The sequence below is a fragment of the Sus scrofa genome, chromosome 16, assembly GCF_054392235.1.
Source record: "Sus scrofa isolate SSC_HxYL_T2T_F1_AM1 chromosome 16, Sscrofa_HxYL_maternal_Yorkshire_Landrace_v2.0, whole genome shotgun sequence".
NCBI lineage: Eukaryota > Metazoa > Chordata > Mammalia > Artiodactyla > Suidae > Sus > Sus scrofa.
The window spans coordinates 25965193-25986366 of NC_139398.1; the positions used below are offsets into that span (position 1 = coordinate 25965193).

At 35.7% G+C, this 21174-nt stretch overlaps 1 protein-coding gene across 4 annotated transcripts in view; it reads left to right on the forward strand.

The window, feature by feature from the left end:
- Positions 1-724: 724 nt before the first annotated feature.
- Positions 725-21174, forward strand: part of LOC146395472 (uncharacterized) — a 491363-nt gene continuing 470913 nt past the window's right edge. For 3 of the 4 annotated variants that reach the window (XR_014830845.1, XR_014830846.1, XR_014830847.1), the window contains exon 1: positions 725-860. Coding sequence is in view for 1 of the 4 variants with exons in the window: in XM_085001762.1 (XP_084857888.1) it covers positions 11029-11065 (37 nt within the window). In the remaining 3 variants the exon portion in view is untranslated. Of the gene's footprint in view, positions 861-10966; positions 11066-21174 lie in introns of those variants that run through there. The other variant, XM_085001762.1, reaches the window with a different exon arrangement.

Genomic DNA, 21174 nt, shown 5'->3' on the forward strand with positions numbered 1-21174 from the left:
CAACTAATATCCAGCAGAACTCAGGTTCAATCCCTGGCCTCGCTCACTGGGTTGGGGATCTGGTGTTACCATTGACGTGAGCTGTGGTGTAGACTGCGAATGTGGCTCAGATACTGTGTTGCTGTGGCTGTGGTGTAAGCCAGTAGTTGCAGTTCCGATTCAACCCCTAGCCTGGGAATTTCCATATGCCGAGAGTCCGGCCATAAAAAGCAAAAAAAAAAAAAAAATTTTTTTTTTAAATTTAAAAAAGAAAAATGCTCGTGTATATGAAGTTTAAAAAAGAAAACGGCTTCCATATATGAAGTTTAAAAAAACACAGTGTTTCCCTAGAGATTGGTTTTGAGACTTCACAGCTTTGTTTTTTTCCAGATGTAGATGTTGTAAGTGATTCCCCAAAGAAGTGCCTTAGCGAAGTTGTACTGACCTTCCCAAGTTGGTCCCCAACAAAGGTCCTCATGCCCAGTGCAGTTCATGCCAACAGAACGTGATGGAGTTCAGTTCAGAAATAAAGGAAAACTTAATTTTTTGATCAGTTCTCTGATCAGAGAACAGAGAGATGTGAACTCCGGTTCTGGAATCCTCGCTCTCCCCACAGACTGTGGGTGGAGCTGCTTTCTAGGGCTCTGTCCCCTGGGAGGGGCCGGGAGGTGGGAGGAGGAGGAGGCGGGGCTGCATTGCTCAGGCTCCAGGCAGGGGTTCAGGGCTCAGGCGCCGCCGCCATCTTGAGCTGAGTGTGTTCCTGAGCTGAGGGGCTGGCAGCCGTTTGGCACCAGGAGCTCCGGCCTGAAGTGCCAGTTGTATGGCCTCTGCACATGGCAGCCCATGAGCAAGTGAGACTAAAAGCCCCAAGGAAAAAAAAGGTCAGACTTTATCACCCCCATTCTATTGTTATTTCCCGGGAATTGTTAACGGGCTTTGCTTGTGACGATGTTCCAAAGAGAGCGTTTTCCCTGTAAGGAAAGGGTTTGGTTGCTGAAGGAGTCGGCATTTGTAAAGGTAGGCATTTGTAAAAACCACGTAGCCCCTGTCCTTAATGGTCCAGTTCTGAATAGAGGAACCACATTTCCTGGAGTAGAGAAGCTTTTCACCCCCACTGACAGAATGTTCTCTTTGCCCATTTCATATCCTCTGCTTTGTCTTGAGCAGACGTTAGTCAGGCTTCTCTCCTCACTACAAGTTCCAGAATTTTAACTTCTTCCAAGTCTGAGCAAGAGCTGACAGGCGGCATCACCCCCCTGTCAGCCTGCCCAGGGAACCGGCTGACTGCAGGGAGACACTGTTCCCCTAAGACTCCACCTGTTGTGCGCCCTTGCTGTTGCAACTTCCCCTAAAGCGTTTCTGCTAATCTTTGTTACCCCGTAAAAGAAAAGCTGTTTTTTTTCCATTTGGTTTTGAGATACTTGTAGATTTCTGAGATGGAGGCATATTCTCCCTTTGTAATAGTTTTCCTTCTAAATAAAGTACTTCCCTATTTAGATCCATATTTATATTTATATAACACTACCCTGTGACTTGAGTTAGGAAGCAAAGAAGAGGGCAGAACAGGGCCAATTTCTTCTTCTGAAAAGAAATCCAAACGGATATCCAAAGATGTTTCCCTGTTGCTTTTTTCAGTCCCTGACATATGAAACCTCATATATCATCCCATGAAACCTCATTCCTGGGGCAGGTGGAAAATTGCCTAGATTCCTGTCCTTATGAGCACTTGAGTAAAAATCCCTTTAAAAGTGAAAAGTTGTGGGAAAGTCTTAGCCAAAACTGATTTATTTATTTTTATTGTGGACTTCCCCATCATGGATAGAAAGAATCTCTATCTACCTATCAGTCTCCATAATCAGAGGCACTGAAAAGTAACAAAACAACCACCATGACAAAATATTCTGTATTAGGCCTGAATTTAATTTGCCAGGGGAGTTCCTGGAATGGCTCAGCAGTAATGAACCCCACTAATATCTTTGAGGATGTGAATTTGGTCCTTGGCCTTGCTCAGTGGGTTAAGGATCCGGTGTTGTGTGAGGTGTGGTGTAGGTCACAGACCTGGCTCAGATCCTGTGTTGCTGTGGCTGCAGCATAGGCAGCTGCCACTCCAGTTCAACCCCTAGACTGGGAACTTCCATATGCTGCAGGTGCTTCCCTAAAAAAAAGTTGATGGGAAAGAGATTCATATAACTCAGGAGGGACCTCAGCCATTCACTCTGTGAAGTATAGGTGCTATATATAGGACCAAAACAGAGTTACTTTAAAATAGATAGGATAGGTTTCTCAAGACATTTTTTTATAATTTTTTTTGTTTTTTGGTCTTTTTGCTATTTCTTGGGCCGCTCCCGCGGCATATGGAGGTTCCCAGGCTAGGGGTCGAATCAGAGCTGTAGCCACCGGCCTACGCCAGAGCCACAGCAACGCGGGATCTGAGCCGCATCTGCAACCTACACCACAGCTCACAGCAACGCCGAATCGTTACCCACTGAGCAAGGGCAGGGACCGAACCCGCAACCTCATGGTTCCTAGTAGGATTCGTTAACCACTGCGCCATGACGGGAACCCCAAGACATTTTTTAGATTGGTTACTAAAATCTAAACATCTCTCTTAAATTGACTGGTCGTTTTTCATCATCACTTCATTTGGGTAGGTATTAAACTGGGGCTTAATCTTAAAAGTTCTGGAATGCAAGCATGCAGGCATATAGACATGTGAAACTTAAAGTAGAGAATTACTTTACAGAGGTCAACTATATGTTTCTGAGATATTACTTTCTAATATAGTCATGTTAGATTAGAGCCCACCTTAATGAATCCTTTTAGCTTGATTACTTTTGGAAAGACTCTGTCTTTAAGTATGTCCACATTCTGAGTTTCTGAGGGTTAAGATTATAGCATGTATATTTTGGGAGACTAGAGTTCAACCTATAACAGGATCATACTGCCACTTGCAAAGATGAGAAAGTGAAGACATTATCATTACACAAAGAGAAAGAAAAGAGAGGTCCCTGGCTGGAAGTTCTGATCAAGCAGGAAAAAAGGTAAATTCTTTAGCCCACTTCTTCAGCTATAGGAAGTACAGAAAGGCAGCAAGAGTAAGAGAAAGAACCAATACCACAATTCTTTACAAGAGAGCTGACACTTTTCACACTCCTGCTGCATGAAAAGAGGAAGGAAAAAAGACGTTCTTGATCTTTCAGTTCATTATAATTTTATCAATTAGTAAAAGTAGGTTAATTAGAGATAGAAATTTAGAATTTGCACCTAAAGCCTAAAAAGATTTGCAGTTCTTTCTGTGGATTTTCTCAAAATTGAAGGCAAACACTTAATTGGTGAAATGTAATTAAGAAGCAGTGCCCTTCCCCTGGGAGCCTAGGAAAACTATTCTGCCCTGAGGCAAGTAACCACTTGTTAGGGACTAGTGTATTGTAATCCTCTAAGAAGAGGATTTTTACTCATTAATAGAGTATAACTTTCCTTGTTTGATAAAACAGATAATAAGAAAATTTGTCCACTTTTTTCAACCACAAACCGAGTTCTATATTGTTGTGCTGATACAGTTGTAGAGGAACTTGAGAAACATTATTGAAATTTGCTACCCTCAGTCTCTCACGATTAAAAGATACCAGAATGGAATATTTTAAACCTACTGGAAGTACAGTTATGTCAACTGAATTTTGAGCCAAGTTACCAATCATAGACCATATGTATTAGATGCAAGAAGTGAGAATAGAGAACAACCCAGTCTCCATTTCTCATAGCCAACCAGGTGGTTGTATCAACAAGAACCAATGCAAATTTTCACATTAATTCCCTTCATGTGAAACCTGGGGTTTTCAGTAGCCAGTGCCTTTCTGTTAATCCTAAACCTTGAGTAGAGAAGATCCCCCTCAAGACCTTTGGGGGGGTGTCAAAATCAGAGACCAAGTTATGAATGCAGGGGTAAGCCAAAGTAAACGTAACTCAGAACAAAGGTTAGGATAACAGATAAATTAGAGAGAGAAGCTTACATGAGCACTAAGTACAAGTGTTGAGATATGAAAACCATGGATTAAGAGTAGAAATGAGCAGATCAAGAGCAAACCAAACAAACATTTGCAATAATTCCTACAAGAGGTTGTTTCAGTTAAAGTTCAAATGGAAAGAAATCCATGTGCTTGGGGTGTATATTTATTACAAAAAACATAATGTTTCCCAGGTCCTATGTTGTATATGGTTGAATGACTAAATGTAAATAATCTGGAGTAGAGCATTTTATTTTAGATTAAATGCAAAATTATATACTAGTTTTATCATTGAAAAGTACTTTTGAATCTGAATTAAATAACTGAGATCTCATATATCCCACATAAAGAATTAACAATATTATTGTTTGCACTGTATAATTTGATATATTATTGTATAAAAGGTAAATATTATACTGAAGCAAACTGTTTGCTTTGTTCCAGATTTTGTATTCTGGTATACACCGCACATATAAAATGGTGAACAATATATAGGAAAACATAAACTCATAAAAAGTAATAAATAGTCAAGGTATGGTGTTATAGGCTTCAAGTCCCCTTTAAGGAGATTAAACCCAAAGCCTCTGGCCAAAACAAGAATTATCAGATCCTTATTATGCATCATTGTAATGTCCCCACCCCCACCTTGAGCAACCTGGACTTCTCTCTACTCACCCCTAGGAAGGGTATGTGGACTCGTCACCCCACCTCTGTATCTCCTGTTCCCCACACAAATGAGGCATCCTGCCCTAAACCAATGGGATAATCAAAATGTGCCCCCACACAGACGCCAATCAACACTCAGTCCTTATGCAGGCAAAGTGGACCAGGGCAGGAAGGATCAGATCCCCACTCAGGTCCGCAGCATATAGAAATAGTTATAAAGCGAACAGGCTCTCTTGTTTTCTCACAGGGCGGCCTGCACACTGTCTCTCTCTGTAGATGTACTTTGGCTATAATAATTTTGTACTCACCTGCTACCTGCCATTTCAATGCTTTGTTGCTCTGGGGCAGGGGCTGAGGAAACAATGCAATTCTATCAATGGCAATTCATTACATGATTAACTTTAACAAAATGGTGAATCAGCAGACTCAACACTGAACCCAAGCTACAGTAGTAACCAGAGGCACAGCAGTGACAACACCAGATCCTTAACCCACTGAACTACTAGAGAACTCCAGAACTCAACAATTTGATTACATGTAGTGTACAAAAATATGTTGAGTAATACATTGCCTAATTTTAGTTTGTTCTGAGTGTATAATGTAAAAAAACAAAACAAAACAAAACTTGGAGTTCCCTTCGTGGCTCAGCAGGTTAGTATCTGTGAGGATGAGAGTTTGACCCCTGGCCTTGCTCAGTGGATTAAGGATATGATATTGCTGCAAGCTGTGGTGCAGGTTGCAGGTGTGATTCAGATCCTGAGTTTCTGTGATTGTGGTGTAGGCCAGCAGCTGCAGCTATAATTCAACCCCTAGTCTGGGAACTTCCATATGCCACAGGTGTTCCCTAAAAAGAAAACAAAAAACAAAACAAAAATCTCTATAAAAAGAATAGCTGTTTAAAAGAGTGATTTAGATTTTAATTAAGTTACTTGAATGGGTAATTATGATACATTATTAGCTAGAAAATGTATGTCAAGAGGACACATTTATTAGATAGTACATGTTCTGACTTTGACACATGTACAGATAAGTATATATACATATGTAAATATATACATATAATATATACATATAAGCATTTATTTCTTACTACATTAAGCTAGTTTTCAAATTCAAATTTTATTTTGTTTCTAAATATATCTAATAAGTAGAAAGATGAAACATCTTCTAGTTTTAAATAGATGAGATGGTGATTTTTGTTGGCCTTCACTTCCCTGCAGAGGATTTTTTTCTAATGGTCTCTAAGGAAAGATAATGATGCAGTCTCCCTGAGTATCTCATCTTAAGAGCACAAGATTATAGTTTTTCAATGATAATGCATTTGAATTAAATTTTGGTGCAGTAATGAGTTTACACCATTTCATTCTTTGTCCTTGGTTCAATCTCTGTTTTGAAAAGGAAGTATGAGAGTGTTAACAGCTGATATTGTCAGAGCAAATAATGGTAATATAGACATCTTTTCTGAGGGATTTTGACAGAATGCGTACCATGGAAACAATCTCTCAGCAACAAAATTGTCCAAATTGGGAAATAATACCCAGGTCTACTCACCCTTTTTACTTATGCTTTTGTGATTTTCTTTAAGCTATTTTAATTTCTCCCATTAAAGAAACTCCAGGGATAAAAATCTATGACTGCATTAATATGGTATTTTATTTGAATTAGAAAATCAAACCTCTGAATCGTGGCTTTGAATGTTCCCTTAGAAATAAGCAAGAGTGGCACATTTATTTGAGATGTAAGGAAACAAGATCTAGGGATGCCAGCATGCATTGCCCGAGGCCAAGCAGCTAGTGACTACAGAGCCTCCAGGGAAATATAATTCTCCCTGTTCCTTTTCAGGGACTATTGTACTTAAGCTGTAACAAATACAGAATATAAACTGAGTCATCCATATAATTAGGAGTCAAGTATATTTTACACAGCATATATTTATTTTTTTAAAGTTTGATTCTGTGAAATACTTCCTTTATAAAAATTTGCATTAATGTTCAAATTCATATTGATTAGAAATTTGATACTAACTTTTATTACATATTAAGTTGGGTTCATTAAATATTATGTTATAAATGTTGTGTCTTATAAAACACAACAAAATAATTACATATGAGAAAATTGTCCTCTTCTCCTCAACTGTGAGGGAACTGGCTTCAAATTAGACCAAGAAAATTTAAAAATTGAGGATTGATGTATGAACAATCATTGGAAGAATGAATATTTCCTCTATAGGTAGATGTCATTAACTTAAATGTACTGTTATTTGATTTTAAGTATTTATTTATTTTTACATAACGTGTATTTTTTTATATAAGCAGTTGCCATCTGTTCAAAGAAATAAAAATTTCCAGAATCCCCTTTTAGCATGGGCAGTTCTGAACAACTGATTCAAGAATTGCTTTTGGCACCTTACCTCTATGAAGGAAAACGAACGCATGCTTTGTTAGTTTAAAACTAGAGTGTTTCTGATAAGTCTGGAATGGTTCTGTCTTTGGGAAGTTTTTATGTATACTATAAAACACTGTTGTTAAGTGTGTCTGTGTATTTTTATTCAGTTATCCTTTTAACGGTATTTAATGAGGACATTCTATGAGCTCATTTTGAAGTGGACATTAGTAAAATAATTGTGAGCAAAACACACAGATTCTTAACTGCAACTTGTGGCAGAGTCTCCATCTAATGATTAGACAGTAACCAAGCAAATAACCACAAAATATACAAATATGTAAAATACCATAGTTCTGATGAAATAGTGCATGTTGTAACATTGAATAAATATAAAATAACCTCAAAATGGTATAAGAAAAAGAATTGATTATTTTAGATCAGAGAAATCTTCTCTGGGGATGTGACATTGAGTTGGAAAGAACACATTTTCACAAAGTGGAAAGATATATGAGGCAAAGTTACTAATGTCCCAGGCTATGGAGACAACAACTGATAGTGTCTTTGAACAGAAGACTGTCTCATTTGCAGAAATATAAAAAGGACAAAATAGATGGTATTCAGAGAGAATGGGGAGTGTATTTGTGGCAAAATTTCAGAGGCATATAGGAGCCAGACGCTCAGCCTCATGTTAAAGAGTTTAAGAACAATGATAATGCACTGATATTTTTTTTGTTTTAAAGAATATGGAGTAAATAAATAAGATTTTAACTTTTTAAAACTGTTCATGAATGCAGAATAAATAAAATGGTTTGAAAGAGGCCAGGGTAATGAAGACAAATTAAAAGGCTATTGTTGAACTCCAGGAATGATCCGACAGTATCTTGAAGAAGCATAGCAGTTTTGCATTTGGAAAGAAGTAGACACATTTGAACAGGTTAGGAGAGAAAACATTAACAGTAGTGTGGTGGTATATTAGATACCGAAGACTACAGGAGAGTGTGATATTGTGGTTTCTGGCTTATATGACTGGGTGGAATCAGTTGTCATTTACAAAGATAGGGAATACTGGAAGATAATGATTTTTGAGCGAAAAAAGTTCATGACTTCATTTTGGTCTTGTTGAATTTAATTTGCCTTTGAGTTGGCCAGGGAGTGATTCAAATAGACATGTGGATAGTAGATCTAGAGCTAAGAGTATTTTATGAGAGAGTTTTATGTATGGAAGCAGACAGGGATAGAACTAATTTTTTTTTTTGAAGTAATTCTGGCTGAAAATATAGAAGAGTTACTAAAATTGTATTCATCCCAACCCAATTTAATACAATTATACCCTAAATTCTGCTCTCAAATGTGACTGTTATGCAAATGAGTAACATCTCCTCTATTTGGAAATTAATGCTGATCTTTAATCTACTATTTAGGAGCATATTGAAATTTCAAGTAAAAATTACAATCTAACTGACACAAAACGAATAATTGTATCTGAATGAAATACTCCTATTTACTTACAGTTTCAAATACTTGCCCAGATAAAGTCTCTCACCCAACACAGGGCCAGATGATTGATTTTCTTTATTAGTGAAGATTTAAGCTTCAGAAGCACCAAAAGACATTTTAAGTTCTCTGCGTGGATTGTTGAAAACATTTCTGCTTATACTCTAGATTTCTGAGATTCTGTAAATAGTACAATTTGAAATAGCCTTATATATTCCATGTGAATTGTCTGATATTTAAGCTTATAATGAGGGCAATTGTATCTCTTAATTAAGACTTCATTATTGTATAAGGTATCATTACTTCTTTCAATGAAACATATAGTTAGAGGATATTATGTGAAAAGTACTAGGCATACCATAAATTGTAGGACAAGAGTTCTGAACTTTGAGCCACATAATCTGTCAGAGTGAGATCATGATAAAACTAAAGTACTAGAGAATGTTACAAGAGAATAACAAGATTCAGAGTCAAGCAGTAACCCAAAAGAAAGAGTGGTATATTTTACCTGGGGTCAGTTCTACTCTACTGGGGGTTAGAACCTTAAAAAAGTAAAAAGTATGTGCTCCTCCTTCAGATAGAATTAATTTTAGTACAATTGATGGCAGAGATACACTGTCTGCTATATCTATGTCACACCTCTCCTTTCCCCTATGTCATTTAAGATTTTCTTTTCTTTCCTTTTTTCCAGGATAACTTTAGCTCTTTTCCACTGAAAAAAATGGAAGCAGTGAGAAGAAAATTTCTATATGCATCTAGCAACACATCTATAAAAACTATCTGAACCTCGGTTCTTTGTTTTCCTTCCTTGTCACAGTGGATCACTGTTTGGGTTCTTTTCTAAGGCAAAAATATCCACTTATGATTTTGTTCCCTTCCCTTCTTTACCATCATTTCAGAAATTGTCCCTGTTTTCTCCTTCTTCTACCAGCATGTTTTCTTTCTACTGAATTATTTTCATCAACATATATCTGTGGCTTTAATATCTCCCACTTTCAAAACTCTCTTTGATTCTGAACACTTTTGAATTAACATAAACTTTTGTTGGCTCCTCATTTAGAGGAAGTTATCTGATTTGGTTCTCCCTTGGGTAAAGAAATTTACCCATGATTCCACTGATATAGGTCTTCTTGGGAACATGAATAGACCCTGGATTCCAAAACCAATGGACAGTTTCAAAACTTCATCTTTTTCAACCACCAGCAGCAATTGACAAACTGATCTTTACCTAGATAATATTATCCCATCTCTTAGATTTTAAAATGTTCCATACATTGATGAGCTGAAAAATTCCTATCTCCAGCCTAGATTTTACTCCTTAACTCCTTAAAACTACATCCTCAGTTATTTGTACTTAGATGCCTAGGAAGCACTTCAAACTTAATTTGTACAGAATAAAACTCTTTGTATTTTCCATTAAACCAACATATTCCATGGTATTCTAATTTTAATGAATATGAAACGTTTTTCTTCTACTTGCTCAGACCGAATCTGGGAATCATTCTTGAGCCTTCTCCATCATACTTCATAGCAAGACATCAGTAATGCTATTGGTTGTTCAACTGAAGTATATCCCTTGTCTGACCACTTCTCACTGCCTCCGCAGCAGCCATCCTTGTCTATGATGCCAAATTTTATCTTTTTAGAATATGTCACATATCATATTGCATAGAATGCTACCAGTTTTCTCAATCCTTCTCAGACTAAAGTCTAAATTTCATGTGATGGTTCTCTTCTAGGATGTACCTGATCTAAACCACTCTTATGCCTATAACCTTATCTCTTACCTCTTTCCCTCTTTCTCATTCTCATTTTGCCTATTTGGGTTATTTGTTGATGAGTTTGCATTTTTTTCTCTCTTCCTAGGAAATAATCCCCTAGGATTTTCAAGCACTTACCCCCACCCCTCATTTTTGTCTAGTGTCTGCTCAAATATTACCATATCAGGGAGCCTTTTCCTAATATTCATCAAATAATACACATTTACTAAAAAATTCTTGTCTTGCTTGATCTGCTCTACTTTATTAATCAGTCTTCTATTATACTATTTAATATCTACATATTTGCTTCTCTCTATTCTTTACTGGGATAGAAGCTTCATCCAATAAAATGTGACTACACCAGAATTGTCTGTTTTCTTCACAGCTATATTAATGCTGTATAAATCTGAGTATAGCACATTCGTCCACTGTTTTCTAAATAAACAAATGACTGCCTGAGTAAATAAATGAATAAATAAATGAAAAGGCCATATGAATAACGTTCAGAGTTACAGAAAACACAGGTGTGTCTAGAAATATGCAAACATTAAACTCTGATTTCAGAATATAGTTAGAATTTGCATAGGAAAATATTAATAAGGATAATCATGATATTTTCAGATAAATTATTATTTTTCTATGTTCTTTTATAAAACCTTAGAATTTAATTTTATTCAGGTCTTGGCATCACATTAAGTAATTGGTATACAAAAAAAAATGAAGACTAGATATCATTGACTATGGAGAACAACCATCATACAGTTTCTATACAGAAAAGTAAGTGCTATGGTTAGAGTGAGTAGTTTTAAATTACTCTTAGTGGAGTCAGGCTCTTTATTGTAGGCTTTGCAAATTTAGCCATTAGATAAACTGTTTACTTACAGCACCAGCAGGATAGGGACATCAGTTAAAAACAAAACAAAACAAAACAACAACAAAAAAAAACTCATTGAATTGTTTTATACCTAAAAAGGCCTCCAAGATGGGTTTTTTTGTTTTTTTGTTTTAAACTTTAAATATTTGCCTTTATTTTATTTTTTTATTACTCAAATGAATTTATCACATCTGTAGTTGTATAATGATCATAACAATCCAGTTTCACAGGATTTCCATCGTATAACCCAAGCACATCCTCCCACCCCCCAAACTGTCTCCTCCAGAGACCGTAAGTTTTTCAGTGTGTGTAAATCAGCATCTGTTCTGCAAAGAAGTTCAGTCTGTCTTTTTTTCAGGTTCCACATGTCAGTGAAAGCATTTGATGTTGGTGTCTCGTTGTATGGCTGACTTCACTTAGCATGATAATTTCTAGGTCCATCCATGTTGCTAAAAATACTGGTATTTTGTTCCTTTTAATGGCTGAGTAATAGTCCATTGTGTATATGTACCACATCTTCTTGATCCACTCCTCTGTAGATGGACATTGAGGTTGTTTCCATGTCTTGGCTACTGAAAAGAGTGCTGCAGTGAACATCGGAGTACATGTGTCTTTATGAGTCATGGTTTTCTCTGGATAGATGCCCAGAGTGGGCCCCCAAACTCTTTTAAGTTTGCCTCAATTGTCTTGTTTCTTCAAGTGGCACAGATCAAAAAGTCCTTAACCACATTTGCTAAGGATAAGCCTACATCTTTCATTCTATCACCATATACTCAGTACAAGAGCCTATTGTTTAATGCTTATGACTATATTTATCTAAAAGCTGTGAAGAATATTTTTGAATGCTTATGAGTGGAGACATCTGCCAATGAAGATCAAAGGATATGCTGGACCATTTAAAGCTACATGTAATGGGCCTTAAAAAATTAAAACTGAAAGTGCTCCTATTCCATTTCCTACTTTCCCTGACTCCAATGGCTTCTTTGATCTTTTTTCTGTAGCTACAATTGGGACACTTTAGAGCGAGATAACCAGGAGGTTCATCAACAGGGGTGTAATTTTGTTTCCTGAGATTCTGATTGTCCTTTTGGTATTTTGCCAAGGATTACCTTTTAAATCCAAATATAAGTAGTGGATTCTTAAGAAAAATGCATAATGTTTCTACCATGCAAAAAGTAGTAAAGTAACCACCCTCCAAAATAGAGTTGTAAAGGGGTCACACTATGGAATGCAATATTTTGCATTGATATTATTGTGTCAGGAAGTGAGATGGAGGTACAAGAAGAGAGTCACAATAAGTGATAGAAGTAAAATTTTCAAAGAGCAAAATAAAATCATAAAAAAGAGCAAAGGACATAATGAGTTTATAAATTTTCTTAGTAAAATGAAAGTTTAATAAAATTAATAATTTTTGGACATTGAGCGTTTCAGAGAAATCTATTGCTTATAGAGCATACAGAAACTGGCAAAAGTCAATAGAGGGAAATAAGACAATTTGAATGAGGATGTCTCAGAAAGAAAAGAAATTTCTAAAAATCCATCCCCAAATGGAGAGTTTTACAAACTACTAGTGAGTATCTTGACACAAAATTGAATGATTACACTTTTGCTATGATAGGTATTTTTATTTATGCAAAATATGTAGTATTTAATGCAGTGGATTAATAAACCTAAATATACATTTAATCATAAACTGAGTTATTTTGACCACATTCTATATTGGGTAAATCATACAGTATTCTTTGGTTGACTTGCAATGGGGACATATTTCAATGGAATGAGGTAAACTGAATAAGTAAATTTGTGTTATTATTTTCTTTATTGTCCATGGTTGTCACAGAATAAACTCTTTATGATGGATAACAACTCAGTTTTGTTTTGTAGAATCTTCCAGCTGTGGAATTTTTGATTAATTAAATTGATGTGAATTTTTCTTATTTTGCTGTAAATTGTAAGTTTTTTTTTTAATAATTATTTTATGTGCACAGATTGTCAGGGTGCCTTTTGGAGAGATAAGAGTAGAATTATATTATAAAATTGATCCAAGTGTTTTATTGTAATCATGACCCAAGGTTTACAGTGTTAGTTGATATATCACATAGTTCTAAGAATTCACAAGAAGAAAATCAGAATTTCAGATGATAATCAAGAGAAATATTATAAATTCCCACATTCACTTCTAGTGTGGATAATTATTTGAAACGATATTATGAAAAAATATTTCTGGGCTTATGCAATAAGGGTGATTTCACATGAGATGGGAAATGATTTTGTTGAGTTGACCTATGCAGTAACTTCTGCATGCTTTGCAGAAATCTTTTCTTTCAGCTGAGCTTAAAGAATTCTTTTGTCTTCTTAAATGAATACATTGGAACCCTTACTTCAATAAATAGCCATAAAACCCTGTGAACTTCAAAGAGTTCTACCTTTGGCCCTCATTTTTTTTCACTCTGAAATATAATGGGCCAATAATTTCACCATGGGCTTTCAATAAACTCACCACATGGAAAAAGAGTAATATTTATTCCAATCAGATCTAGGAAAAATGTGACTATTGCTTTTATTGTTCAGATGTAAGCACATATCTCTGGAATGTTGGAAAACAGTCTTTCCCTTACAGTAACTTCTGTGTATTTTTTCTTCCTGCAATATGGTTTCATAGCAAGTTTGAAACTGAGTCAGTCCACAATCATCCACATATCCACTCAGCTTAATCATTAAAAATTTTTGTGGGAGTTCCTCTTGTGGCTCAGGAGGTTTAGAATCCAACTAGTATCCGTGAGGATACAGGTTTGATTCCTGGCCTCACTCAGTAGTTAAGGATCCGGCATCACCTCAAGCTGCCGTGTAGGTCACAGATGTGGTTGGAGCCTGCATTGCTGTGGCATAGGCCAACAGTTGCAGCTCCGATTCAACCCCTAGCCTGGGAACGTCCATATGCCGCAGGCATGTCCCTACAAAGAAAAAAAAAAGTAAAAAAAAAAAAAATGTTGTGTTTGATGGTATATGTCTAAAGAGAACCAATTGGATGGGCATAATCTGTTTTTTCTTTATTACTTTGAGAATGTTCTTATAATCACTAGCACTTAAGAAAATGTATTAAGATTACTCTCCCATGTGGCTGATATGAAATACTAAATTCAATGGTATTTAAATAGATAAAGAACGTTATAGTTTTAGATGTTTTTGGTGAATCACTGAATTAAACGTTAGATGACATGTCCATTTTCAGCACCAAACTCTGGACCTTATGATATGCTAGTGTAGTGTGAGAATCTTTATTGAGTATGAAGATAATGCTCTCTACATTTGACAATGAATTTTTATTCATAGTGCATCTTCCAGGACAGATATTCTGTGAAATTACTTTGAAATATTCTAGAGTCAGATAATTCAAAGCCAAATTTCTCCAGGTTTCCCAATTTCAACACTTCACATCTACTACTCATTAGAAACCAGAAGCCAATCAGAAGAAACTCACTCAAGTCCCAGCAGAAATCCAGCAAAATTGCTTGTATTTGCATTCATTTGTTTCATTTTCTCCTACCTGAAGAAACTCTTCCAGCTATGTTCTGAGCTCCTTTGAGTCTCCTCTTCCTAGGATTTTCTTCCATCTCAATTCTTTCTTATGTTAGCCTCTCCAATTTTACTCACTTTTACTCTTGTTCTCTAAGAGTTTACGCTTCTCCTTTAAGATGTTAAAATGGAAATTCTGGAGTTTCCATTGTGACTCAGCAGGTTAAGAGCCCAAAGCTATCTGTGAGGATGAGGGTTTGGTCCCCAGCATTGCTCAGTGGATTAAGGATCTGGCATTGCTGCAAACTAGGTGTAGATCACAGATGTGTCTTGGATCCTGCATTGCTATGAGGTAGACTGGCAGCTACAGCTCTTATTCATCCCCTAGCTGGGAGAGTTGCGCAAGTGTGGCCTTAATAAGAAAAAAAAAAAAAAAGGAAATTCTACCAGAGACACAATGATGTGATTAATCAGTCCCTAACATAAGTTGACAAATTGTCAAATTGTTGCCCTAGATTCTCTAGCATTGAACCTGGAATCCCTCAGACAGAAACCCCACACCAAATCTGAAGTAATAAAATTGCAAAAACAAACAAACAAAACAAGCAATGATTTTTTTCTGGAGACATATTTAGATTTCTTTACCTAAAATTTTATCAAAAGTATATACCAAAAAGCAGTATGGAAACTTCTTGTTTATAATATAAGTCTAAAGGGAAGGGCTTCAGTGGGACTAGTGGAAGAGACTGAGAGATATCACTAAAGTTTGTAAGGCACAGTAGTCTGGACTTTGTTCAGACAATAGCTATTATTTTGACTACTCATTCATCAAAAGCATTTGTTTTTCTTCATGGGATTATATCTAAATTACAGTTGCCAACTCCCCTTACATGTGCTGTATGTTTACATTCAAGGCACTTCAATGTGGAAGGGAGTTAAATACAATATTTTCAAGCCTTCTCCAAAAATCTCTCTCTCTCTTTCTCTCTCCCTTCTTCGCTCACTTCCACCTTCCCTCCCTCCCTCCTTCCTGCCTGGCTAAATGCAAAGACTGGTGGAATTGCAAAATGGAAGGGCCCAGTTTATTTCTTGAATAACTATATGGAAAATCCCCTTCAGTAAACATATTTTAAACTATTGAGTGAGCATAAAATAAACATCACTTACATCGAATTAAGCTATTGTTCCATCATTATTTACTAATAGAAGATAATTTTTGCCTAAGAAATTTGGAGGGCATAAGATTTACACTGATGAGATACTTTGAAGGAGCTATAATGGGGAAACATCCTGCTACATTTGGAAAACAAATATTTAGGGACAAAGTTCCAAGTACAGGTGTGTCTTTGTTCACAGGTACCAGATGTGGAGCAAACAGAAAGGAATGAGTTGTTTTATAGCAACCTTCTTACCAACCCCCACCTTTCTTTCTTAAGTTTTTGTGATCCAAACCTGGGGGGGAAAAAAAACCTGGAAGAGTCAGGAATATTACCTACCAAGTAAAAGAAGAAATAACTAAAACTAAACTCCATGGCAAATGATAAATCCACAACAGTATAGCTTGTGTGTCTGGGAGTATTTCACATTAAAATGAGTTCACAGTCTTGATAATTGTGAAGAATTGAACATTCCCAAACCTATAATGGAATAGAAACCATGTTTTTGACATTTAATAACTTACAGCAATTTTATTACGTATGTACCTATCTGCCAGTTGGCAGTGTATCTCTTTATCATACAAGAGTCTGAGCTAGTGTATTGGCTCTACCTTAACTATATCTTTTACCATTATCCTTAGTAATTTACCCTTATGCATATATTTCCAACCTTCCTGCATTAAAGGCAGTGGAAGAGGCGAAAAGTACAGTTCCGGGGGCTGAACACATGATCCTGCTCACATTTTAATTGTTGGTATCAACGATATGGCCACACTTGCTGCAAGGGACACCAAAATAAGACATTTTTGTGCATGACCATTTGTTAAGCTAAAAGCGTTAGCTACTTTAGAGAATGACTATAATAGATGTTAGACAAATCCAACATATTTCACTGTATTAATTTTAAAGACAAATGTGTTTTTATTGTATCCCATGGGTCACCTTTCTCTATTATACTAGCAGCATGTACCAAAAAAAAAAAAAAAAAAAAATCCTTGAAAAAAAAACCACTAGAATCTCATTGCTTATATCTAGTCACTTATGATGGAGCATGATAATGTGAGAAAAAAATCTATACATGTATGTGTAACTTGGTCACCATGCTGTACAGTAGAAAGTTGACAGAACACTGTAAACCAGATATAATGAAAAAAATAAAAATCGTTATATAAAAAATAAATAAAATACAAAAAACCCCCACCAATTCAATACATAGAATAAAAGACCTCTCTTTTATAAATTCCCAAATTTCTAGATGGACTCTTCTGCCTTTCTCTTTTCTACTTAATTTTCTTTCATACTTTAGTTTGCAGTAACATGGGTCTATTGACACTATTTTACTGATACCACACTCATAAACACAAAACAAAACAAAATTTTGTTTCCAGCTCTTGTTCCTTATAATCTTCCTGTATTATAGCAACACTGAATATAGTTGTCACAGTGACAGAGATTACATGAACATAAGCCAGACGCTTTTTGACTGGTTGGGATGTGTGTGTGTGTGTGTGTGTGAGAGAGAGAGAGAGAGAGAAATGTGTGATGTGTGATGTGTGATGTGTAGGATACTAAAGCCAAATTTCCAGGTAGAATTGACTAAGTATAGGGCATTTCATATAAATGACATGGGGATTCAAGTGCCCCTAATAATAATATTTGGTAAATGTTTGAAAATCTAAAATTGCTCCTATTCTATATTTAGAGGATAGCAAATAGATAAGCTAGATTCATTTTTTGCTTCCAAGTACATGATTTCTCTGGTGGTGTTTTTTATTGTTGTTGTGTTTTGTTTTTTTCTTTTTTAGGGCCACACGTAGGGCATAAGGGAGTTCCAAGGCTGGAGTCAAATTGGAGCTGCAGCTGCTGGCCTAGGCCACAGCCATAGTAACACAGGAACTGAGCTACATCTGTGACCTATGCTGCAACTTGCGGCAATGCTGGATCCTTCATCCAGGGAGCAAGGCCAAGGATCAAACCAACAAACTCATGGATACTAGCCAGCTTCTTAACTCACTGAGCCACAACAGGAACTCCTGGTGGTGTTAATTATATCCTTTTCTAATGAGAAGTCTTGAGTTAAATTATTTAATATTTGTCTTTTTGGGGGGTTCATTGTAAAGTAAGGCTGTAACAGAGAGATGCAACAAAAATTTATTTACTTTAAAACAATAGGAATTTCTTTCTCGTTTTGTTCTAAATCAAAGTCAGTATTACAATCAGCTGACAGCTCTGCTCCTTACAGGCATGGCTCTCAGCCTAAGGTCCCCAGATTCTTGTTGATATTGAAGCTGATATATCTTCATATAGTAAACTGTAATATTTAATTTATTAAAAGACTTTTTCTGTCTTTACACTCTTATTATTTGATTCATCCTTAGGGAAGAGATTTTTGGGTTGCCTAAAATGAGCATTTTTAAAGTGATGATAGCACTGTGATAAAATATTCTTGGGTTATTATGTAATGGTTACGTCTGCAAACGTCAGAGACAAACATCCTGGAGGATAGTTCCAACTTTGTTGTTTACTAACTGTAGGAACCTAAGCACATTATCTAGTCTGAGTCTGTTTACTCATGTCAGAAATCCAGGCAATAACAATCTGTCATCTACCTCAATGACAGATTGAATCAATTAATAGATTTAAAAATCTGAGAATAGTAGCAAAACAATAGTCAGTACTCAGTAAGTAATATTGAATACTGTCCACTAAAATAATAAGCACCTTGAGGTAAGGTAATGTAAAAGGTAATGTGTTGTCTCTTTTGTTTACTGTTTTATCTCTACTGACCAGCCTAGTGTGGAGTAAGCACTAATATGTTTCTTAAGTTAATAATTTTTTTTTTTTTTTTTTTTTTTTTTTGTCTTTTAGCTATTTCTTGGGCCGCTCCAGCGGCATATGGAGGTTCCCAGGCTAGGGGTCGAATTGGAGCTGTAGCCGCCAGCCTATGCCAGAGCCACAGCAACTCGGGATCCAAGCCGCGTCTGCAACCTACACCACAGCTCAGGGCAACGCCGGATCGTTAACCCACTGAGAAAGGCCAGGGATCAAACCCACAACCTCATGGTTCCTAGTCAGATTCGTTAACCACTGCGTCACGACGGGAACTCCAAGTTAGTAAATTTTAAGATATTCCAATAAAATATCTTACATCATTTATCTATTTGTTCACACTAGAATTCAACAAAATATGGTTTAATATAATTAATACAGCATAATATTTGTAAGCTAGCATAGCAGGATGAATCTAATTTGAATGCTACATCTGCCACTCCCTCTGAGTCTCTTTATCTTACCAAGAAAATAGGATTAATAAAAGCAAATCTCTCTGTGTTATTTGTAGGACCAGTTAATATGCTGTGCCAGAAATGTTTAAGGTGATGCTTGGAAAAATGACAAATGTATTACTGGCAGTATTATTATTACTATTATCATTTATCATTTAGATAATCATTAAAAGTGTAAGTGTAATTATGCTGTAATTACTACATTAACATTCGTTAGGCCTACTTTATACTCTTGTTGTTTTGTATTTCATTAACTTTTAAAATACTTGTTTCCTCAGTAGACATGTTTCATACCATTTTATATTCCATCTGCTCTCACTGGTATATGACTGCAATGAATGCCAACTGGTGATTCATCCTGGTGATTTAGAGAAACAGTGTTCTTTAGATATAAAATCAAGTAAACTATTTTCTCTATGATCAATTACTCATGTCTTCCTTCCTTAAAAGAGATATTATTTAACAAGGATGCCACTCAGTAACCTCTCAGAAACATGCAAACATGCTCTCCTCCAAGTATCTTCTTCATTTAAATGAATTTTTTTTGTCATCATGTCTTATAATAGCAATACTTCCTTCAGTCATTGGTTCACTGATCCTGTAAGCACAATTGCTAAGAAAATCTTCATAGTCTTTTGCATTCATTTTCTTTTTGTTAATTCTCTTGCTGACAAAGGATAAACAAGAGAGTTTGACTTTATTATTATTATTCAGTACTTTTTTTAGTGAAGACAATACCTTTGGAAAGATTCCTGTCTTTTAATTTTCTCTCTATAAAATCATTTTGCATACCTTCTGACTTTTGTGAAGTAAAGTTTTTCTATTCTCTTCTACTCTGTGAAGACAAGGAATATTCTTCCCAAATATTTTCATTCAGGTAACCAGCAAATATAAGCAAACTAATTCCAGGGTATTGACATGTGCTATGTGGTAGAGATAAGTAAATAAGTAGAATTTGATCTGTGTTCCTCTGGAACTGCCACACTGATGTGGTAGACGCCCAAAGAAAAATAAAGTGAAAAATGTATCTAGTTCATTTAAATCCTATATTAAAAGGGATCTAATTTACTAAATTTTGAAAAACAAAGGGAAAGCTGTACATCTCACCTGGGATATTAATTGAGTTGAATTAATAAATTAATGTATTAATGAATGTCCCCTATTTTACTGTCAGATACTATAGTTTAAGATAGTCTATTACCAAGAAATAGGAATTATTTCTTTTAGATATATATAATCGTTCTCTCTCATATTTTCTATTGAAACAATGCTAAGATGAATAAAGTACAAAAACCCACTAAATAATCAAAATGAATATTTTCCGAAGAGTTCTTTTTGTGGCTCAGTGGGTTAGTGGGTTAAAGATCCAGTATTGCTGCAAGCTGTGGCATAGGTCACGGATGTGGCTTGGATCTGGAGTTGCTGTGGCTGTGGTGTTAGGCCAGTGGCTATGGCTCCAGTTCGACCTGTAGCCTGGGAACTTAAATATGCTGCAGGCGAGGCCCTAAAACAACAACAACAACAATAATAATAATATTTTCTGGGAATTTATTAATTTTAGACTTAATGAATCCAATGCCCTTTAAATTTTTCAGGATTATTAACATCAAGTCACTGCTTTAACATTAAGGTCTAATACTTCCAAAATGACCTTTTTGTTTTTGGTGTAGTATTTTTTTTGGGGGGGTGTATATAGAATAATTGTATAATCATAGTTTGATCTTGAGAGTATTTTATAATGATAGACTTGTACACATGTAGGTTAATTTTTTTCTTAGATATGATCAATTAGTCAGAATGTTATCACCACTAACAGAAATTTCCATCCTAGAGATATAGAATTGGAAAGAAATTTTCAGTTTCTTATAAAAACTAAAAGCATAGAATTAATATGGATTGACTACTCTGGTAAAATTGTTTCTCAAAAATAATTTGAAATCATGCTCTATTCAGATTTTCCTTTGATTTATAACTATATGACAATTTCTTTTAAAATCTCTGAAGCAGATCATAGTCTTATAACATCATATTCAGGTTGATAGGAGATACTACCTG